Below are 23508 nucleotides of genomic sequence, written 5' to 3' on the forward strand. Positions count from 1 at the left end.
TTGGCAGACGGATTCTTAACCACTGCACCACCAGGGAAGTCCCAGAATCCTTTTTTTAAAAAATAAACTTTCAATTACTGATATGACTTCAAATAGAGTGAAGTAAATACATACAAATGTCTTTCTAAGTGGAAACTTATTTTGTTTTGCCAGTTTGTTTTCCTAACTTCCTGTGGATTCGTTTTTAAAATTTGGGTTAGTTTATTCTTATTAACATATGGGCAAGTGCCCTCCAAAGCTTGGGGCTCTTACTCCAATGATTTCCTTGGTCTACTGTTAACCAAATGGCCGTGAATTCACTGTGTACTCCTCATGTCCTGGTCAGAGAGGCAGTTCAAGCGGATTGTGCTCTTTGAGAACAAACAGGTTGAGGGAGCGCCAAAAGTGCATGCCTCCCATGACTTGGGTGACCCCCACGTATTCGAAGCCAAAGAAGGCTAATGATAACCAAGATTTTCACTGTTTTGTTCAATAGGTGTTGCTAGGCCTCAGGCTTTGTTTTTGGCTAACTTCCTGCCACATGGGCCTTATGCTGGTGGTTGTAGGTGGTAGGTTTCTCTAGGAAGGTGTGCAGACAACCAAGGGAACAATAATCTGGGTAGTTCTAGGACCACCAGAAAGCTCCTCAGGACTGAGGGGACTGATGGAGTAGGAGTTAGAGTTTAGTGAACTAAGGTAAGAGCAATGGGTTAGGGTCCAAGTTCAGGATTAAGTCCGTGCTGAAAATTCTCCTATCAGCCAGGGGATAATCAGGAATTATCAACAGGGAGTTCGTAGATCACCATATAGAAGTTTACATATATTGACATCATAATAAAGGCAACCACTGTAAGAGCTAAACATTTGCAAATAAAAAATCAGGCATTCGAGGGAAGAGAGAAGGTGGAAAGTAATTCGAATGCTCTAAATTCTTAATCTTTATTTGTGGGGAGCCCAAACAATAAAGGCTACTGTTTATTTATAATGATAATGAGAAAAACTAAAACAAAACCAAACCCTTGGCTCCTGGGAAGTGAGAGTTTTATGTTCAAGTATACTATCTGCAGTTTATTTTTAAAATACGTGCGTGCATTCTCTATCACTAAAAACCTAAAGTAACAGGGATGGTGAAATCAATAGGTTAGTATATAGAAGTAAATGGTAATATGTGTGACATGCCTGGCACATAGTAGGCACTCAAAAACTTATAACTTTTATGGCTGTTAATTACAAATTTTGTTACGTGGCAGCTAATGTCAGCTGGGTTCTCTCTGCCCCTTCAGATATAAGTAAAATTGGCTCAAACCCACATTCTGTGCTTTGTGGCAGCCGAAAGCGTGTCCACTTGTTTCTGCAGACGCCCGTGGCATCTCCTGGTGGTTGTTGCTATGTCTGGGCTCCTTCTTCCACTGAAACGAGTAAATTTCTGAGTCCCATTGCACTCTGTGTCATCCCAGCTCACACTTTGTTCAATCAGACACTGAATTCAACCCAATTCTGTGATTGCTACTAAAACCACTCACTCACAGGACACCTTTAGTTGGACGAGGTTGAAGAAGGTGAGTAACAGGGACAGTCTGCATCACCAAGATGCCACTTCACATTGAATATTGGACATCACCCCTGGGCACTGGTCACCTGTGGCTTCACCGCACACTAGCAGCTCCAGCCTTGGGGTCCTGCCTGGCCATTCTCTTCTTTTCTAGCTCTTCTCAGCCCTCACTTCTCATTGCTCCAGGGAGCTCTGGGGTCCTTTTACTTTATTCTGCAGACCTGGCTCCAGACCCTGCGTGGCAGAGCCCACCCCATCAAGATGGGCAACAGATCAAAAGCTTTTGGGTCACAGAACCCACTGGAGAAGGTAGTGGTGGTAATAAGAAGCACCTTTTGCTGTCTACATTCTGTAGAGGAATATAAGAATAGCTAATCAAGCAGGTTTTTGTATTCAGTATATTTTCTCACTGCCATCTGCTCTCTGCATCATTCAAGAGGTATAGTAGTGAAAATTCATCTTAATTATCATTTAAAATAAAAGTTTATTTATTTATTATTAAATAAATGAGCAAACGAATGCATTAAAATCTAAAAAACAAAAAAGTGCAATATGTGATTAACTTAACCATTTTGAAACGCAGTGTTTTTATATCTATAACTGGGATTCATTAGATTTAATCCAAAAGATAGTTGAGAAAAATAAAAGTTTTTTTTTAAGCTTGTGACTTCACTGGGTAATAACTGCCCACTTCATTAAAGAAAAAAAGTGTAATGGTAAAATTTGACCCATATATAATTACAAAGTAATGCATTTAAAAACAAACGGTTGGGCTTCCCTGGTGGCGCAGTGGTTGGGAATCTGCCTGCCAGTGCAGGGGACACGGGTTCGAGCCCTGATCTGGGAGGATCCCACGTGCCACGGAGCAGCTGGACCTGTGAGCCACAACTGCTGAGCCTGCGCGTCTGGAGCCTGCGCTCCTCAGCAGGGGAGGCCGCGACGGTGAGGGGCCCGCGCACCGCGATGAGGAGTGGCCCCCACTCGCCGCAACCGGAGAAAGCCCTCGCACAGAAATGCAGACCCAACACAGCCAAAAAAATAAATAAATAAATAAAAAACAAACGGTAGTGGGAAGGTTGGTTTTAATGGGATGTAATTGTCCAATTGCAAATGCAATGTATAAACACTGAGTCTTGTAAATTAAATGAGGCGGTCAAGACCCTTATGGGACTAGGGTTGGCATATTTTTAGTCTCACTTGCCTTTCTCTAAGCTGCAGAAAAACCACATCTTTATGCATTGACTGGAAATGTTATACTTGCTTTGGTTTATTTTCTTTCCAGGTTAGACATGCAATACCTGCTGTGATGCATGGAGAGAAAGCGAGACTATCAGTGGCTAAGGTATAATAATGACTAATATGCCCCTTATTATTAACTTAAATATTGTTTATATCGATGCTGACTATCCTTAGAGAGGAGCAGTGACTTTGAAAGCTACACCAAGAATCCGTCTAATGAAGAGACAGAGGACCTGATTGCCTCTATAGTATGATCCCGGGGTACATCCCTGCCACACCCAAAGAAATCTCATTCATGACATGCCTACAATTCCACTGTTACAGATTCATTCCTTTGCCAAAACTTTGTCCCCTTGTAAAATAGAAACAATACTGAGAAATGGCATACAGTTCTAATGTGCTTGAGTTGGTCAGATCCTTTCCTGAGGACAGTTTTGATAGAAAGAGGAAATAGAGTAACTGGGGGCAGCTGCTGCTATGATGAAGAGATTTAGAAAAAGTGATACCTGATAGGGAGAGGGGTGATGAAGATAAATTTTGGTTACTTGGTAATATTGTCTCATGCTGGCTGCTTTGAAGTGAATCATTTACAGGAAATGGAGGCATGGGATCTTAAATTCTTCCAGTTTATGGGAATTTGCAAGTAAATGTAACTCATTGTTCCCTCAAATTTTTGATGATAGTTAGAATATGCATGCTATTTAATAGAAATAACCTTTCAGATTTACTGGGAAACAGGGTATAATTAACTTTGTGATGTATTTTCTATTGAAAGATTGAAGAAGAGAAACGTGGTTTGGAAGAGCAAATAGAAATGTTAAAGGCTAAGTTAGAGAAAGAGAAAAAGAAGTCGGAGAGGTACTGGTAATAGTAATTCATAATTGTTCATTTGCAGCTAATACAATATTTAACCACCTATAAATTTATTACAGGGTTAAGAAGGAATCAGATCAGGTCAACAAAAACTGGGAAAAGAAATTCTTAATTCTCAGGAACAGGTATAGTGTGGTGATATATACAAATTCTATTTATAAAAATGTGACTAATTGTCTTTTAAGGAAATTGGGAGCCTTGCATTTTTCTGTATATATTAACTAATATGAAATGCCCTCACATACCTCTTTCAAGAGATGCAAAATAACTGACCTAAAAAAGAAGAGTAGTCAAAGTCACTTCAAAGAAAAACTAATTCAAAACTCTGTTTTATTCCTGATCTCAGTGTTTCAAATTTAAATCATCGACAGGATGGACAGACTCTCTTGATACCTGGTTTAATCGGACCTACACAGTCATCTTCCTCTGTAGGGCTATTAAAACATTTCCGTTCATTTGCACATGATAATATTTATCTTCAGATATAGAGACCTGAATGAGTGAGGGAGCATGCCATGTGATTACCTGGAAGAGACTTCCAGGTGAAGGAACATCACGTGCAAAGGTCCTGGGGTGGGGGTTTGCTTGTGTGTTCAAGGACAGTGAGGAAGCCAGGTGGCTGAAGAGACGTGAGCAGGGACGAGTGGTATAAGAGCTCAGTGAGGTAGAACATTTGGGGTTTTGCTCTGAGATGGGAAATCACTAGAAGCTTCGTTTTTAACTGATAAGAAAATTTTCTCTTTTACATGCCTACTGGGTCATTACCACACCTAATAAATTTAGCAATATAAATCCTTTAGTACTACTTATTGACCAAATCATATTCAAATTCCTTGATTATCTCAAGGGAATCTTTTACAGTTGTTTGTTTAAATCGGGATTCACAGTAGGTGGACCACTGCATTTGGGTGTTATATCCTTTAAATCTTTTTTTTTTTTTTCTATAATGGTCCCACTTATGTCCCCATTCTTTCCAACCCACTGATTTGCTAGAGGAATATGCTCATTTGTTATGTAGAATGTCCCCCATTCTGGATTTGACTAATTGTTTATGTGCATGTGTGTATGTATGTGTGGTGTCATCTAACATGTTCTTCTATCTGTATATCTTACAAACTGATCTTTAAATCCAGAGAGTTGATTAGACTCAGGTTCAATATTTTAGGCAAGACTACTTCACTCGAACTACTATGTAATTCCTATGCATCACATCATAGGGCACATAATGTCCGGCTATATTATTTTAATCAAGTGTTATCAGGCTAATTCATGTATTTTAAGGTTCACCATTGACCTTTCTCCAAATAATTTTAACATCTATCAGTGATCACAAACCATGATCCAAGATTTCATTAGGGTTGCAAATTGGTGATACCTTAATTTTATCTTTCCTTCTGCATTTCTTAGCTAAATTCTATTAAAGAAAAAACAATTTTCCCCACTGGTTACCCTGAAATATAGTTTCAGACAAGGTAAGGCAAGATAAATGCTTGATCCCCTTTATTTATCAATATTCAGAATAATTAGTTGGTACCCTAAAACCTCACTGGAGAGTCTTGAACTGAGGAAAGACCCAATGATCTGAAGTCTTAAAAGAATTATGACTTCTGTGTTGATAAAAGGCCATAGGGAAGCCAAAGGAAAAGCAGGGGGAAAAGTTAAGAGCTCCAGAAAGAATAAGCCCCTCTTAGGCAAAACATGATGGTGATTTGACTGGGATGGGAGACCTGGAGCTGTTGAGAAATGATTAAATTGGGGATGTATTTTGAAAGTAGGATGTATTGAAAGATTGGAGATAAGGTGGGAAAGAAAGAAGTCAAGGATGACTGCAAGGATTTTACCTAAACAACGGGAAAGATGGAGTTGCCTTCAACTGAAACAAGCAAGCACATTTTGGCAGGAAATCAGTTTTGATATGTTAAATTTAAGGTGCCTTTAGTAACTTAAGGGTAGAGGTCTAGTGGCAGTGATGAGTATATGAGTCTGGAGTTCAGAAGAAAGCTTAGGCTGGGGGCATAAATTTGGGATGCATTAGTATAGATGGTATTTAAAGCCATGGGATTAAATGAGATCAGCTAAGAATGAGTGTTGGAGAAAAATAGAGAGATACAAGGATTGAGTTCTAATATTTGGTAATAACTGACTTTCAGATGCTTTTTTTTGATCTGATGTTTTCCCTCTAAAGGACGTCCCTCTTTTGTGAACTCTTCATCTTTTGCTTTCTTGTTGGCTTGTGAAATTTATTTGTGTTTTCTTATTTTTAATTCCTTATCAAGTTTAGATGTTACAAATACCTTTTCACAGTCTATGAACTTTGTGTATGCTGACCTTTATTGTACAGAAATTCTTAATTTTTATCCATCAAAATTTTTGCCTTAGGTGTGTTTAGAAAGTCTTTCTCCATCTCCACTAAAATATTCTCCCACGTTTTAAGACAAGCCTTCTTGATTTACCTCTCATATTTAGTTCTTTACTCCAGTCCTTTCCGGGTTGGGTTGTGGTGCCACTTTGGTCACATACTATGTTCTAGTACATTCCCAAATCTGTTTCAGTGTTCCTATTCTATTCCACTTATTTTTCCTTTCCAAACTGTTTTTATACTGATTTTTGTGGTATATGTTAATATCCAGTATTGCTATTCCCTCCTATTTGCTTTTCAGGGCTAGAAAATACATAATTTTAAAAATCAAAGAGTGATAAGTTCATACTAATATTTTTAAATTTTTACTTGTATCTCCTTGCTGTTACACTGAACATTCTAGTTTCTAATCACAAGAACATAATACCGATTTTCTCTTTCCCATAATTTCTGTTCATTTAAATTCCATTGCTTCTTTTATTTCAGCTTTCACGTCCTCAAGAACGAGATGTTTACTAGGCACACATTGTTCCGTCAGTTTGCAATGCTGGCTGACACATCCTTCAATTATGTTGTAAGTACATACTGGCTAGATGCTCTTTGTCTCTTTGATGATACCTCTAACATGTCTTTCTGAAGTTAACATTATTTGAACCCCTGACATTAGAGGCTCTGGAGATAGTACATGAGTCACTGCTGAATGCTGATGGCATAAGACAGAGTGTCTGAACCCAAAGAACTCAATCCAGTGTGAGACATAGATGTGTAAACAAATTGTTACCATGCAGTATGGTTGAGCTATAATGGAGGCAAGTGAAAATTTCAGAGGAGGGGGACTTATTCCCCCAGGAGGCATTTATCAACCTGACCATTTGTGCACGTGGATGGAATGTAGGAACTATCATGGCTCAAGATCCAAGCATCCAGTCACTTCCAAATGGAAAAAGGAGGTAAAAGAATCTGTTCCTAGTACCAAGCCATTCGTTTTCACACTAGAAGTCACCTGTAGATAAAGCCCAATTCTAAAATAGACTTTTTTTGGAAATTGAAGTATAGTTGATTTACAATGTTGTGTTAGTTTCTGGTGTACAGCAAAGTGATTCAGTTATATATATATATACACACACACATATACACACGTATATATACACACATATATATATGCACACACATATATATACACACATAACTGAATATATATATATGTTCTTTTTCAGATTCTTTTCCATTATAGGTTTTTATAAGATATTGAATATAGTTCCCTGTGCTATACAGTAGGTCCTTGTTGTTTATCTATTTTATATATACTAGTGTATATCTGTTTAATCCCAGACTCCTAATTTATCCCTTTCCTTTTCCCCCTTTGGTAATCATAAATTTGTTTTCTATGTCTGTGAGTCTATATCTGTTTTGTAAATACGTTCATTTGTATTATTTTTTTAGATTCCACATATAAGTGATATCATATGACATAATATAGACTATTTTTAAAACTGTTTACTTAATGTTTTCACTTGGGAGTTGTAATTATAAAGGCAAATGATGACCAGTGTAGAAAGATAATCAATAAATTGCAAACAATCAGTAACTTAACATACTATAAATGCTATTGAGAAACTGCTACAAAGCTAAGTGTTCTGAGGACAAGTCAGGTTTGTGGAAAAAGTCACAAGAAATATAAATTTTGGTTTCCTGCTTCAAGAGGCTTACAATCTAAAATCACTTTCATTTTCAAATTTTTTCCACAGTTTTCACTTTAAGACAAGTTTCTAACTCCAAGTTGCTGCAAGAGATCAAAGAACTTAAGAACATTGGCAAGATAATATTATTTCTAATTTTTAACTAAATTTACATAGTAATATGAACCTTGCTGAGGATTTTAATAATTGACTCCCCTGAAATGTTCCAAAACTGGTCTACATAGATGGGAATATATATAGTCTCTTTCTTCTCCTTTTGGTTTTTTTCTCTTCTCAACTGAAGGTTACAACTTTAATTGGAGTAATCCTCATTTTAGGTATTTAATCAGCTGGACAAATAAAATATTGGAGGACCTAGGAGAATGCTGTGCTACTCAAAAAGCAGGCTTTTTAAGGATTATCTGGTAAAATTTTCTGGTCCAAATTTGAATTGTCCAGGCTTTATGAAACAGACTTCTAAAATCTCAGAATTATTCTAGTCCAAGCATAGTCATGGATCCAGTTTTTTCTTGAGAAAAATCTTGGCCCTGCCTCAGATGTTCATGCAATCTATCTTCCTGTGGAGGAGAGATGGACTCTATCTAGTCGAGAATACATCTGTGTGCCACTGCTTATTTGGGATTCAGGCTCATGAATCCTTATCTATATAGCTACATAGTGTATATGCACTCAAGACACTCATCAAAGTGGACAGTGAATATTTAAGAAAAATAGACAGAGAGAGGGAAGGGGAGAGAGCAATGAGTGAATGAGTGAATGAACTCTGGGTAAACTAACATTTTCCCTTGGTTCCCTATACTCTAGTCACTTGTCCATTCACAGATATTTGAGTGCAAATATGTACCAAGCAGCATGCTTGGGTTGCAAATGTCATCTCCCAGTTTGTGGACAAGGTTTGGGTATCTTTTCATAAATAAATGTTCTTAATCTCAATGTTAGTTTAATAATCTTTCCCTTTTTGCCTTTATATTTTTTTCTGTCTTTAAGAAAACCTTACCTAACCTTTAATCAAAAATATATTCTTCTCTAATGTATGCAAATGTCAAATCACTATGTAGTACGCCTGAAACTAACATAATTTTGTCAACTATATTTCAATAATTTTAAAAAGCCTAAAAAACAAAAAATATTTTCTTCTCTATAAACTTAAAATTTTTTCTTGTTTTGCCTTTCATATTTAGAGGTTTAATCCACCTAGAATTGATATTAGTGTACAGAAAGGTAGACATCTGATTTCATTTTCTTTTAATATAGATAATCAGCAGATCTAGCACCATTTATTAAAAAGTCCATCTTCTCCCCTGATACATAATTCCACCCGTTATGTATTATATTAAGGGCTCATATACGTATGAGTCTGTTTCTGTCTATTCTGTCCTACTGTTCTATTTGTCTATTCTCGCATCAATGTGACACTGATTTAATATCTATACCTTTATGATAAATCTTTTTCTGATAAAACAAATACTCCTGCCCTGATGTTCTTCAAGAATGCCTTGGCTTTATTGGATCTTTACATTTCCATATAAAATTTAGAATCAGATTGTCAATATTCACAGTATAAAAAAAACCATAAGAAACAAATTAAAAATTCCATTGGGATTTTGATTAGAAGTGCGTTAAGTCTATAGATCAGTTTGGGCACAGTTGGCACCTTTTAGGTGCTGAATCGTCTAATCCATAAACAAGTTATAGCTTTTGTTGACAATATTATGTTAGTTTGCATTTTATCTCCACCGATTCTTTTCCAGAGACTTTTGTCAGTAGTTTCTAGAGGTCGTATATTCTTATACTCTATTGTTGGAGACAACAAGCTTGATGAAGTTTTCATCTAGATCTCATAATAGGTCATTTTTTAAAGAATATAGTTCTGATTTCAGGATACTGTTTGTTTAACCGACTCTACAGTTTTTTCATAGTCCCTGTTTTATTTACTCTTCTCTCTCATCCTTGACAGGGTGAGGTGTGTTGAAACCCAGTGTTATCAACTGCCTTCTCTTGTGTGTTGCTCCAATCTCCCTTTTACATTTCAGCTGGAAGGCAGGTTGATATGCACAGCCCCTATTTCTGACCCCTTCAGCAGGATTTTACCTTTTTCAGCCCTGTCAGAGAGGTGGTATTTTCTTCTACACCCACGGTATGAAACAATGGAGTACATTGGAACTTAAATTCTCAGCAATCATGCATTTAACACTGGCTTCTTTTACCATCTTTATGAAAGACTTGAAGGCAGTGAGGAAAGAACCATATGTATATTTAGAAGAGTTTTCTAGACAGGGAAAGGACCATCGGAAGACTCTAAGACAGAAGTGTGCCTGGCATGTTTGAGAAACAACAAAACGTCCAGTGTGGCTGGAGCAGAGTGAGCACCGAGAGAGAGCAGGAATAAATGTGGTTAAAGGGATAACAGGACTTTGATTTTTTTTCTATTACTCTGAGTAAAATTGGGAGCCTTTTAGAGTTTTCAGCAGAGCAGTAAGACAATCTCACTTAACATTTTAAAGGGACAACTCTGGCAGCTATGGAGGCCTGGGGCAGGGAAAGAAGCAGATTAGGAAGCTATTGAAGTGATGCTGGTAAGAGATGGTGTGGCTTGGACCACCTTAGGAGAGCAGATGGGCAAAACGGGGCCGACACATGCCTGGAGTACTACGTAGTACTATGCGGTGCTAGATTTTATGTATATGTAACAAAATGGACGGACCTTAAAAGCATAGTACTTAGTGAAATTACTTTGTACGTAGTCCTTAGTGAAAGAAGTGGAACACACGAGATATGCTGTTTTTCACCCTGAATCTAAGATGTGCTCAACATTGGTTCAAGATTTTATAAGACTCTAAAAGAGAAAAAGTGCTGCCAATCATACTGTGACACTCCATCTATTGTCAGATGCATCCTGATTTTAGGGATGTTAAAATATCAGAAGGCTATGCCTTAGAATCAACAAAATAGGATATCACATAATACCACTAGCACAAATTAAAATACATGCACAAAATTACATATTTTTGCAAGGACATATTCAAATAAAAAATACAAATAAATATTTAAATGGTTTATTTGGTGAGAGGAACAAAAACAGAGTGGGAGCAGGCTGTGGGGAAATAGAAAAATGCGTGCAAACACACTTACATGTATGTGTGTATACATACATACAAACCAGCAAGAGAGAAGCCTTGAGTAGAGAGAACGTCACATAAATTTCCAGGGTGCATCCATGGACCTCAGACCTCTTTTTGATAATCATGCTTGTTGTACTTTTGGTCCTTTTCACCTGTGCATTTTTAATGTCATGATTTACTTTGCAATATATGATGTGGTGGCAATTCTGCTTGTGTGCTACTGCTTCTGAACTCCTGGAAGAGATGCTTTTGTTTTTTCATTCTTCAATTCCTGGGAATCAGGACCATCACTGTGTAGCTTCCAGGAGCTGGGTGGTGCTGGGGATGACCCGGTGGTACCTGACCAGTTACAAGCAGTAAATCCCATATGGCATAGGGATAATCAAAAGGAAGTAGAGTCAGAAGAGACATTAAGGAAAACATTTTTCTTGAATTTTCTCTCAAAGTAGCCTGAATTAGGAAGGGGTCTATTCCTTGGGTTTAAAGGAAAGAATTTCCCCAGCCATATTTCAGCAAATAAATTAGGAGCATAATTTTCATATCTCAGTTAACTAAGGACTGAAAAACATTCTACATCCATTTGAGCTGGTCATTATTTCCCCTGGATAACACGGTACATACCGTTTGTGTCTTTCAGAAAGTTAAACCTTTATTTGTGCAATCCAAAGTGAAATTGATAACAACGTCGACATCTTCTGCAAATGTTTATCATGCATCTTCGGTAGGTAGATTATTTTTTCCCTATTTAACATTTAATCAGTCAGTATTATTCAGCCTCAGTAACGAAACGGTTTGGTTTACCTACAGATAGACAACAGGTATGTCGACCTAGACAGGGATCACATATCCCTCCCTCCTTCACCAAGAGGTAAGAATCCTTATTGTTGGAGAAATGGTTCACGCAGGATGGGTAATTAAGATTAATAATGCTTTTCTTTGTTGTCCTGAGATGTTTGGTTTCTGGGTGAATGCATGACTTTTTTCAGCCAATTTATTAATAGATATGATAAATAAAAGAATGTTAATATGTATTTCTGAATATTGATCTCTGCTAACTGAAAATGAATTGAGTCATACTTCAAAACCAGGAACTGTCTCAGTTGGAATCCTGTTTCTTTTTAATTAAACTGCCAACAAACCTGAAGCTCCTGTTAAATCCCTATTTTTCCAATTTAATACTTAGAAGAAAAAGACAACTATTTATAGCATCCTTTATCTCCCATCAGTCCTTGTGCGGCCTCAAACTGGGCTCTTTTGGAGGTGGAAGTACATTTTGTCCACACGTTTTTGTAAGTCTTTAGGAAACAACCATGCTTGCTTTTCTCTAATAAACAAGTTGGATTAACGAAATGCAACGTTATTTGTTTGAATTATTGATGGTAATCAAAGGGTGTCAGTAATTTCTGTTTTTCATGTCTGGGAATCGTTAAAAGTAGACTTTTATAATGCATCTTTATACAAGGAGGAAGTGTGTGATATGAGTTTAAATCCTGGACCCTAATTTTTTTTTTTTAACATCTTTATTGGAGTATAATTGCTTTACAATGGTGTGTTAGTTTCTGCTGTATAACAAAGTGAATCAGCTATATGTATACATATATCCCCATATCTCCTCCCTCTCACGTCTCCCTCCCACCCTCCCTATCTCACCCCTCTAGGTGGTCACAAAGCACCGAGCTGATCTCCCTGTGCTATGCGGCTGCTTCCCACTAGCTATCTATTTTACATTTGGTAGTGTGTATATGTCCATGCCACTCTCTCACTTCGTCCCAGCTTACCCTTCCCCCTCCCCGTGTCCTCAAGTCCATTTTCTACGTCTGCATCTTTATTCCTGCTGGACCCTAATTTTAAAATCAACTTTTTGAAAACTAGATTGAGAAAGGAACCTCTCTTCTGGGCCTCCATGCAGTGGAGAGGCTTTTTCTGTAGTGCTTACGGGTATAGGTAGTATCTTTTCCGGAGGTGCCTGCCTGTGTGCAGAGGAATCTTTCGGCAGTCACGGTGCTGGCTGCCTCCTGGACTGGCATTTAGGTGACAGTAACACCCAGCCTGGACTCTGTAGCAGCTGCTAGCCTAGGGCATGCAATTTAAAGATATCACCATTTTTTTTTTTTTGGCCACACCGCGTGTCTTGGTGGATCTTAGTTCCCCGGCCAGGGATCGAACCCGGGGCCCCTGCAGTGGAAGTGTGGAGTCCTAAGCACTGGAGTGCCAGGGAAGTCCCCAAAGATATCAGCATTTAAATAAGGGACTAGCTCTGTTGAGTTGTTGGAAATTCCACCCCATACAGTAAGTTATTTCTAAAATATCATAATGTATTAGGGGAAGAGAGACTCTCATGATTTATCATAAAAATATAAATTGTTAAATTTGGAACCTGTGTTCCACCTGACATTTTAATTAGAGAGGTTAATTAACAGCAAAAAATTCAGTTGAGAATCTTACATCCAAAAGTGATTTTTCTCTGCCAAGCAAACCAGTTTTCAAAGGTCCATTTGTAGTCATACAAACCGACCTTGATGGCCACCTGGGCCATAAGGCAGCTTTGGCCAAAACAAACACTATCACTCCCTTTCCTCTGTCCTGAAAACGCAAAGCGTAGAGTTATTTCCACCCTGTCTACGGAAAGCCCTCCTAAAATTCATTAGCCCCCTTTTTTTGCCTTACTAATAAAATTGAAAGTAAATGCTATTTTATGATCCATAATTTTGCAGCATGCCACAAAGCGCATCATTCTGAATATGACTGCACCACAGAAGAGGCGTGGGTGACAGTGTCACAGTGAAAGCCTCTGGGCATAACCCTGACATTTCTTTCTACAAAACCTCCGATATAACGTTGACATGTCATGTTTTCCCCTCCAAAGATAGTGTGGGGAAATCATACAGTTAACAAAAGTTTCTGGTTAATTGGGTTCCAGTTAATCCAAAATTGACTAGAAATAAATTTTCTATTTTTAATGGATAAAAAAACCAATACATGAATGCCAGGAGGAAACTGAATTACAAATTTACTAATTGGGGAGTAAATGAATTTTTTCATTAGGTATCAGTCTTTCACGATTATGGGGACTGAACAGTATTCACACTAGACGGGCAAAGGACCAAACTGTCGTCACAAAACAAATCACTCCAAGCTTCTCAGGTACTTCAGAAGGTGGAGAACCCCCTTCAGGCCCCTAGGAAGTAGTTCAATACGTTATCAGTGTTTTCAAGCACTAATTCACAAATACATTTTCAAAGAGGTGTTTAGCTACATGGTTCGTATGTACATGACTTACAGACAAATCTTACTTTCTATAACACGGGGGTGACCTATATGGTGACAGAAGCCAAATTCAACCCTGTAAAGTCACTGTGGTATTGAGTTCTGTTTTTTAAATTATGTAAATAGAATATTAATATTTTAAATACCCTGCGAATATTTACCCTCCCTGTTAACAGCATCCTTGGTGTTGCATCAAAGATAGAGGTTCTTACGTTGTATTTTCATACCACAAGATACTTTTGAAAATTATGGATAACTACCATTTAGTGGGTGTAGGTACTATTCCAAATGTCTTTTAAGTTTTAACTCTAATCCTCACAAAAACCCTGTAAAGTCAGCACTCTTGCTTTCTCAAGCCTTAGAGGAGACAGTTGGATTCAGAGGGGTTTAGTAAGCTGCCAGGTTTATGACCACAAATAAATAGATTATTAATTTATAAATAAGGCTGGGTTCAGACCCAGAGAATGTGGCCCTAGAGCCCAGGCTTGTCACCACTCAATTATATTGACTTGCCCCAAGACTCACGCATGACAATGTGTGGTCCTATTTTCAACAACACACAATGGGAAAACGTGATGTAGCAGAAAGGCTTTGGAGGTGGACAGACTTCAGTTCCTGTCTCATTCCAGTCACTCCCTGGGTAACTTCATTCAGCTCCCTCTGCTGTGTAAAATGGAGATGGCGACCCCACCTCCTAGCTTTGTTATGAGGATTAAATGAGGTGAAGTGCCTAGCTAACCCCATCCCTGCCTTTCCTCCTGAGCTATGGATAATACAATCCCTGGGTTCCCAAAATAAAGTCAGGCAAACCTGCTTTTTAATCTACTACACGACAGCTATGATATCCTCAGCAGTAGGCTAGTGATTTAAAAGAACTGGTCTCTCCTTTAATTCTTTAGTAACTAATTGTCTACCAAGCATAAGAAAGAATATAAAATTTGTCACTGGTATCAGATCATATGGTAGATATTTTGAAAAGAGCAAAATAAAACAAAACATAACTTAAAACAATGTTATATCAAGTGATATATCTTTCCTAAGCAAATTGAAATTAACTTTTTGTTATGTTGCAAGCTTTACTCCAAAAAATTCTAGCAAGAACAACAGAGAGTTATTCTTGCAACAAAGAAAGTTTGAGATAAATAAATCCTCATTAATATAAGGGAATAAAAAAATGAGGTACCATACTATCTGCAGAATTTCAAAGCCGTTTTTTTACACAGTAGTAATTATCCCAAAAGATCCCAGGTAACATTATTAATTTGTTTGCTACTTAACTGTGATAAAATTTGGGATCTGAGCTGCCCATTGTGCACTGTGCACTGCCACAGATTTTATGTACTTAAGAAGACCTTTCTCACAGTCCAGTAATTAGGTGCTATTGACATTGTAATCTTTGAAAATGTTCCTAATGAGCCCCTAAGACACAAATCTCATAGATAAAACCTCAAAGTAACAGTGACCCTTTAAGTGGCTTGTCAGTAAGAGAAAGCTCAAACATAAATATCTGAAACACAGGAGACACCCAAATTTAAACCTAGATTACATTGTATTGTTAATTCTCTCAGACTTTTAGGGAAGAAACATGGAAGAAGTGATTTTAAAGGCTTTTAAAGAATAGTAGAACAATCGCAATACATTGGATAGGATTTTAAAACCTTTCTTTTCACCCTTTGAAACTTTGGACCTGAAAAGTGTTTTTTTTTACTAAGTGTATTATCCACCAATTTATAAAAATAAATATTAATTGAAAGTGGAGTTCCGTTGACCCTGTTTTTGTTTTAAACACAAAAATAATTTTAAAAATCACACAAGAAGTTGGAATTTAAAAGATAAAAAGGAAAGCATTTTAGGCATAAGTGTTAGCATTGTTTTACATATTGTTTCTAGACTTCAGCTATAATTAATATAATTTACTAAGGTATTCATATTGAAATGTGTATTTTACAGTATTACCACATATACCACATACATACATAATATATAACATCACTTAGCATGTAATTGATGGCTATTAAAAATGTTAAAATAGGACTAACCTGATTTACTAAATATAATGTATTAAGGGGTCTGTTAATGTTTATGATGTCACTGCCACCAACTTTTCTACTTCTCTTATTGTCACCAATTACCTGTAATTCAGATGTTGTATTGCTAAGTTATATATGTCATCCTTGTCTTTGAGATTTGGGCTGATTCTCAACTACCTTTTCTTAAGAATTTTCCTTGCTCTTTATGCCTGTGTTCTAGAGATATTTTCTATTCGAGGCATGGGATTTAGGATATTAAATGACAAATTAAAGCCTGGAAGATCAGCAGTGTGTCTCTTAACATACCTTTCCAAATACAGGGAATTCTCAATGGCATAGAAAAGAGCCAAGATAACCAACTGGATTCGAGAATTAATCTGAAGTTCTCTATCCAACTGAAGCTTTGTCCATTGGTCAAATAGGGAGTTGAAAAATGTGAAAAATGAAAACAGATAATACATGCTTTGAAAATAATGTTAATAGTTGAAACAAGTAGGCAGGCAAAGTACTCTGAATTTGTAAGATCATAACAACTTAGTAGGAAAAAAGGTCACGACTAATACATATTAAAAATGTACTTTATTAATTTGATGGGCTATCTTGTATTAATTCAGTCTAGTGATGCTTTTAAGTATTTGTAGACAATGTTTCATTGAATAAATGCCACTAAGCATATTCCTAATTATGCCCCGAACTGGTACTCAGAGGTCTCCAAAGCATGTAGCATGAGGCAAGGATGGTTTCTGGTGTGTGTTATTATTCAGTCATTGGGCCATGAGTTGGATTCCAGCAGCCTCTCTGGATCCTGTGGCCACTGATTTCATCCCAAACCTCAGCTGCCCATTGCTGCCCAGTCAATTATAAACCATATAAGCCTTTTATGGTGGTAACAAAATATTGAGAGAGGTTTTAATTAGTATTGAGTGAGTATTAATTTTTAAATTTAGGAATGGTTCTGTTAGAGAAATGACAAAATGTTACAAGATGTTGTGTATGGATTCATGCAAATTCATGGACATATCAAGTTGCACCCTTAAGTGAACTGGGAGTGACATCTTTGCATGTGAAGGATACCATATGAATATTCCTTTCAATGGGAGGAACCCCAAGTTTGGAATTTGAGGGAATAAATTGAGATCAGAAAAGTGGATATTTATGTCAGTGTAGAGAAGTGTCACTGGGCTTCAGTCCTCAGCCTTTCCTGTTCCCAGCTGGTTCAGATTCTTTAATGCATGTTCCTTATCTTGAATGAAATGATCACATGGAAAAAAAGTAGGTCATAGGAAGAAGTATGTTGTATACTGTTACATGCTACACAAATGTAAGCTAGAGTGACAACTATAAAATAATCTTATTATTTGTGTTTACATATCAGTAAGAATGAATTGAGGAAGGGCTCGTCGACTAATTAAGAAACTGTTTTTTTGTTTTTTATGAAATATTTCAAATATTCAGAAAACACAGAATTACATGTTGAGTACCCATTGCGTATGTGTATGTTTTAGTATATGTGCATGTTAAAAAGTATCATTACTTCAATAATTCGTTTAGTGAGGACCTATTGGTGATAAGTTCTGTTTGTCTTAATTTTATCTCCCTCTTGAGGGTAGTTTAGCAAGATATGATATTCTGAGTTGGCAGTTATTTTTTCCTCCACATTTTGTTATTATACCATTGCCTTTGAGCCTCTGCTCAGGCTTCTTGAAGTTTGTTGTCGATTTGTCAACCATTTGTGGTCATTTGAGTTTTCTTTATGTAGCTTTTAAGTTTAGTCTTTATTCTTGATGGTCTGTAGTTTTACTGTAATGTACTCATTCTATAAAATGTATTTAATCTTGATCAATATTCAGAGTACAATTTGGATCATTCATATCTTTCTTTACTTCTAGAAATTTCTCAGCCATTGTCTTTTCAAATATTGCTTGTGTAACATCCTACACATTATTTTCTTCGGAAGCACCTCGCAGTCTCTTCTCATGCCTCTAATCTACATTTTCTAATTTTTGTGTTTATTTCTCTGTTGTGCATATGGATGGATTTCTTGATGTTACCTTTTCCAATTTTCTGATCCTCTCTTCATCTATGCCCAATTTATCCCATGTTTTAGTTTTATTTTAGTGACTTTTTTTATTTCCCAAGACTTTAAATTGATTCATTTTCAGAGCCACCAGTTCTTATTTTATCCTGGCCTGTTTTGCATCATAATTTATTTGTTTAGTGGACACTATCAATTATTTCTGTGAGCATACTAAACACACATTTTAAAATCTTTGTCAAACTATTTCACCAACTTAAATTTATCTGGAGTGAATTCGTATCCTGATAGCTCATCTTTCTGTTGTCTTTCCTAGCATTCCATTCCTTTATTTATTTTGGAATTTTGGTTTACAGGGTCAAGTTTCTCTGTCTCATTCATATTCATTCCCTCCCTCTCTCTCTCTCTCTCTCTCTCTCTCTCTCCCCTCCCACCACCTGAATGCAGTATATTCTGAGTACAGTTTGGTAACTGCACCCACTTCCGCCACTCTCACTCCCAGTCTACAGCCAGTTCTTATAAGTTTGGGGTGCCTGTCCTGCTGTGACAATAGGGTCTTGAAGCCTTTAAGCCATCAGGTCGCTTGGCTCAGTTCCTGTGAGTGAAGTAAGTTTTGCCTTTGAGCCTCCCTAAGCCCAGAGCTTTCTAAAAAGCCATAGTAGCCCCAGGTTAGAAACTTTTTTTTTTCTCCCGATTTCCTTTCATTCATGCTTCTGTCTTTGAGGAGTGGTTTGTTCTTTCACCCAACATGGAGCACATTTAGCCTCTGTCGCCAAAAAGGAGCTTTATTCCTGGCTGTCACTGTGAGTTTCTGCAGCTGGAATTACACAGGTCTGTGGTTTCAGCCTGTGTATGAGTGCTAAGGCTGCCATAACCAAGTCCAGCAACTGGTTGGCTAAACCACAGGAATTTGTGGTTTCACAGCTCTGGAGGCTGGAAGTTTGAAATCAAGATGCCAGCAGGGTTGGTTCCTTCTGAGGTCTGTGAGGGGGAACCTGTCCATGCTGCTCTCAGAGCTTCAGGAACCTCACGTGTTCCTTTGCTTATAGATGGTGGTCTCCTCATGTCTTCACACAGTCTTCCCTCCGTGTGTGTGTGTATCTGTGTCCAAATTTCACCTTTTTATGAGGATGAAGACATATTGGATTAGGGTCCACCCTAATGACCTCATCTTAACTCAATCATCTGCAAAGACCCTATTTCCAAATAAGGTCACATTCACAGGTCCTGGCAGTTAGGACTCCAGCGTCTTTTGGGGGAGACACAATTCAGTCCATAACAGCCTTGTTCATTGTTTCACATTTCTTTACCTGAGAAATGTTTATCTATTTTATCCCAGTATGTCTTTGTTTTTTGTTTTTTTTTTTTTAATTTTATTTATTTATTTATTTATTTTTGGCTGTGTTGGGTCTTCGTTGCTACGCACAGGCTTTCTCTAGTTTCAGGGAGCAGGGTCTACTCTTTGTTGTGGTGTGCGGGCTTCTCACTGCTGTGGCTTCTCTTGTTGTGGAGCACGGGCTCTAGGCACGTGGGCTTCAGTAGTTGTGGCACACAGGCTCAGTAGCTGTGGCTTGCGGGCTCTAGAGCACAGGCTCAGTAGTTGTGGCTCACGGGCTTAGTTGCTCTGCGGCATGTGGGATCTTCCCAGACCAGGGCTCGAACCAGTGTTCCTTGCATTGGCAGGCAGATTCTCAACCACTGCACCACTAGGGAAGACCCCCAGTATATCTTTGGATTTTTTTCTTTTTAAATTGTTATTTATCATGTCCATACAGTATAATAAATCATGAACTTGCTATATTGTACTTCCTTCTCCCCCCACCAAAAAATTCCTATATGTTCAAATCAGTTTTCTTCATGTTTCTAGACCAAAGACCCTTCATTTGATTTCAGGCCTACCTTATGTATACGGTCTGTTCTAAGAACACTTCCCCTTTGTAAACAATGGCCCCACTTCTTATTATGCTATACATCAAAAGCATGTATTAAATATCTACCATTTCTTGAAAGAACATTTTAAAAGTCTCTGTTGCACCTTAGTAAAAGTCCTTTCCCCCGGTGTTCTGTCTGTGAAATAGGCAATAAGTTACCTTTTCTGGAAAAGGATGTGTTATGGGTTGAATTATGTCCCCCCTCTCCCAAAAGATATGTTGACACCCTAACCCCAGTTCCTGTGAATGTGACCTTATTTATAAAATAGGGTCTTTGCAGATTTAATCAAGTTAAGATGAGGTGATTGGGGTGGGCCCTAATCCAATATGGCTGGTGTCCTTATAAGAAGAGGGAAATTGGGACACACACACACAGGCAGGATGCCATGTGATGAAAGAGACAGAGATTGGAGAGGTGCAGCTGTAAGCCAAGGAACCCCAAGGATCTACAGCCACTACCAGAAGTTAGGAAGAGGCAAGGAAGGATTGTACCCAGAGTTTGAGAGAGAGCAAGGTCCTGTCAACACCTCAATTTCAGACTTCCAACCTCCAGATCCGTGAGAGAATAAATACGTGTTGTTCTAAGCTATATGGTTTATATTACTTTGTTACAGCAGCTCTAGGAAGCTAAAAGCAGGATGGCAACTTGATAATTTCCATGACATCCACATTCAATAGATAGAGAGCCACCATCCCAAATGAGTTCAGGGACCTTGTGATTCCAGTTGGCATTACATCGTAGGATAAGGAGTTCTGCCGTTGACTTCTCAAGTAACGGAGACATCTCCCTTTGATTGATTAGAAAGCTACTTCCTCCAACTTCAAGGTATGTTGTCATTTTAAGGAATCAAATGTGATAAGGCTTGTGTATAAATGTGCCTGCCACTTCCCAGGCATTCAGTTAGTGATCAATAAATGCTTAATAAAATTGAGTCTGACGTTTGCGTCACATCATAATTGTATGAACTTGGGTAACAACCTAACATCCCTATTTGTCCTCTGACTAAAGAGTCCCACCACATCCCAGTGCTCTCCTCCTGTAATCCTGTCGACGCCTTCTTTTCTTTTCTTTTTTTTTTTTAAGCTTAAGATGGGACCCAAGCATGAGTATTTTTTTTTTTTTTATTTTTGGCTGTGTTGGGTTTTCGTTTCTGTGCGAGGGCTTTCTCTAGTTGCGGCGAGCAGGGGCCACTCTTCATCGCGGTGCGCGGGCCTCTCACTATCGCGGCCTCTCTTGTTGTGGAGCACAGGCTCCAGACACGCAGGCTCAGTAGTTGTGGCTCACGGGCCCAGTTGCTCCGCGGCATGTGGGATCTTCCCAGACCAGGGCTCGAACCCGTGTCCCCTGCATTGGCAGGCAGATTCTCTGCCACTGCGCCACCAGGGAAGCCCCGCCTTCTTTTCTTTCTCATCCCCTCCCTTCCTCTTCAAGCAAGCGCCCTCTGATCCTCCTTACCTTTAATGCCAGCCCTCCAGAGGGAAATCGGAACCTGCTCTCTCTCCTTCTCTAGCCCCAGATTACTCCACTTGCCTTCTGCTCTGCATCTCCCTGACACTGCTCCTCCCTAGGGAATCCTTCACATGCGAAATAGTTTTCAGTTCCTCCAGTGTGTCCCCTGGCACTGGGCCACACCCCTTGCATTCTGTTACTAATGAGCGTCCCTTAACTCTTGAAATGCTCTTCTCTTGACTCCTAGACACCAACCTGCTCTTGTTCTCCTCCTACTTCTCAGAACATCCTTCTCGGTCTCTCCTGGTTACTCAGTTCTGTCCCCGCTCTGAGCATTAAGTGTTGGGGTCACTAAGGATTTCATTCTTTGATTCACTTTTACACACTTTGTTATTCCTGTGCATCCTTCAATAGATGTCTTCGGCTTTCAGGATAAAACCAAATTCTTCAGTTTAGCATATAAGAGCATGCATAATCCCTGCCTCTCCCCTACATGAGCTCTCTAGTCTAGTCATAACAAATGACTTGCTGTTCCCCGCTCTTCCATGCTCTTCCATGCTTCTGTGCCTTTACACATGCTTGCACCTAGGTGGTAGGTCTTGTGCCTGCTCTTGCTGGGGCTCGCTCATATTCTACGGTTAGCTGGCTGTCGACGGCCTCAGGCTGGCCGTCTGCTGGGCTGACAGGGGCAACCACATCTTACATTTCTCATCATTGATCAGGCAAACCCAGTCTTGCTTTCATGGTGGTGTCAGAGTTCTCAAGAACAGCAAAAAAGAGCAAGCGCCAGTGCGCAAGGACTGTTGAAGTTTGCTGGCACCACATTTGCTTCTGTCCCATTAGTCAGAGCGAGTCTCATGACCAAGACAGGTCAATGTGGAGGCAACTGGAAAGGCCGTGGATACCGAGGGGCCCACACTTCTTAACCTCCTAGGTTTCACCTTCTTTTTGTTAATTCATTCATTTATTTATTCATTCATTCCACAGACTTTATGAGCACCTACTAGATTTTACTTTTTTTAATTGAAGTACAGTTGATTTACAACGTTGTGCTAGTTTCTGGCATACAGCAAAGTGATTCAGTTATACATATGTATATTCTTTTTCATATTCTTTTCCATTATGATTTATTACAGGATATTGAATATAGTCCCCTGTGCTTTATAGTAGGACCTTGCTGTTTATCTATTTTATATATAGTAGTTTGTATCTGCTAATCCCAAACTCCTAATTTATCCCTTCCCCACCCCCATTCCCCTCTGGTAACCATAAATTTGTTTTCTGTGTCTGTGAGTCTGTTTCTGTTTTGTAAATAAGTTCACTTGTATCATATTTTGGATTCCACATATAAGTGATATCATATGGTATTTGTCTTTCTCTGTCTGACTTACTTCACTTAGTGTGATCATCTCTAGGTCCATCCATGTTGCTGCAAATGGCAGTGTTTCATTCTTTTTTATGGCTGAGTAGTATTCCACTGTGTATATATACCACAGCTTCTTTATCCATTCATCTGTCAATGGACAGTTAAGTTGCTTCCATGTCTTGGCTATTGGAAATAGTGCTGCTGTGAACACTGGGGTGCATGTATCTTTTTGAAGTAGCGTTTTGTCTGGATGTATGCCCAGGAGTGGGATTGTTGGATCATATGGTAACTGTGAGCACCTACTATAAACAAAGACTTAGGTGAGGCACTGAGGATGCAGAGAGTCTTCTCAGTGCTTGAAATTTCTATTCTAAGACTGACACTCAAAGATTAGCACATTCAATAAAAGTAATACGAGTATTTACAGAGGTCCCACGAGGCAAGGTGAACCTGAAAATGCCTCTCTGCATTTGTCACCATTTCTTCAGAAACTGCTACCTCGTGAAAATCAGGATTAGCCATTAGCAGCCCCTTCCCTCATAAAGATCATAAAAAGCCAAAATACAGAAATGATGTTTAAAATATTTTCAGTGTGTGAATTTTTT

The 23508-nt window shown here is 38.4% G+C and overlaps 1 protein-coding gene across 1 annotated transcript in view; it reads left to right on the top strand.

Annotated features, from left to right (window-relative positions):
• C2H10orf67 (chromosome 2 C10orf67 homolog) overlaps positions 1-23508 on the top strand; it is a 112816-nt gene that overhangs the window by 84844 nt on the left and 4464 nt on the right. Inside the window, exons 11-16 of the mRNA XM_059915296.1 lie at positions 2814-2873; positions 3546-3628; positions 3703-3768; positions 6489-6576; positions 11462-11545; positions 11632-11692. Coding sequence (XP_059771279.1) covers positions 2814-2873; positions 3546-3628; positions 3703-3768; positions 6489-6576; positions 11462-11545; positions 11632-11692 — 442 coding nt within the window. The remainder of the gene's footprint in view (positions 1-2813; positions 2874-3545; positions 3629-3702; positions 3769-6488; positions 6577-11461; positions 11546-11631; positions 11693-23508) is intronic.

Source organism: Balaenoptera ricei, chromosome 2 (genome assembly GCF_028023285.1).
Source record: "Balaenoptera ricei isolate mBalRic1 chromosome 2, mBalRic1.hap2, whole genome shotgun sequence".
In the NCBI taxonomy this organism is placed as follows: Eukaryota; Metazoa; Chordata; class Mammalia; order Artiodactyla; family Balaenopteridae; genus Balaenoptera; species Balaenoptera ricei.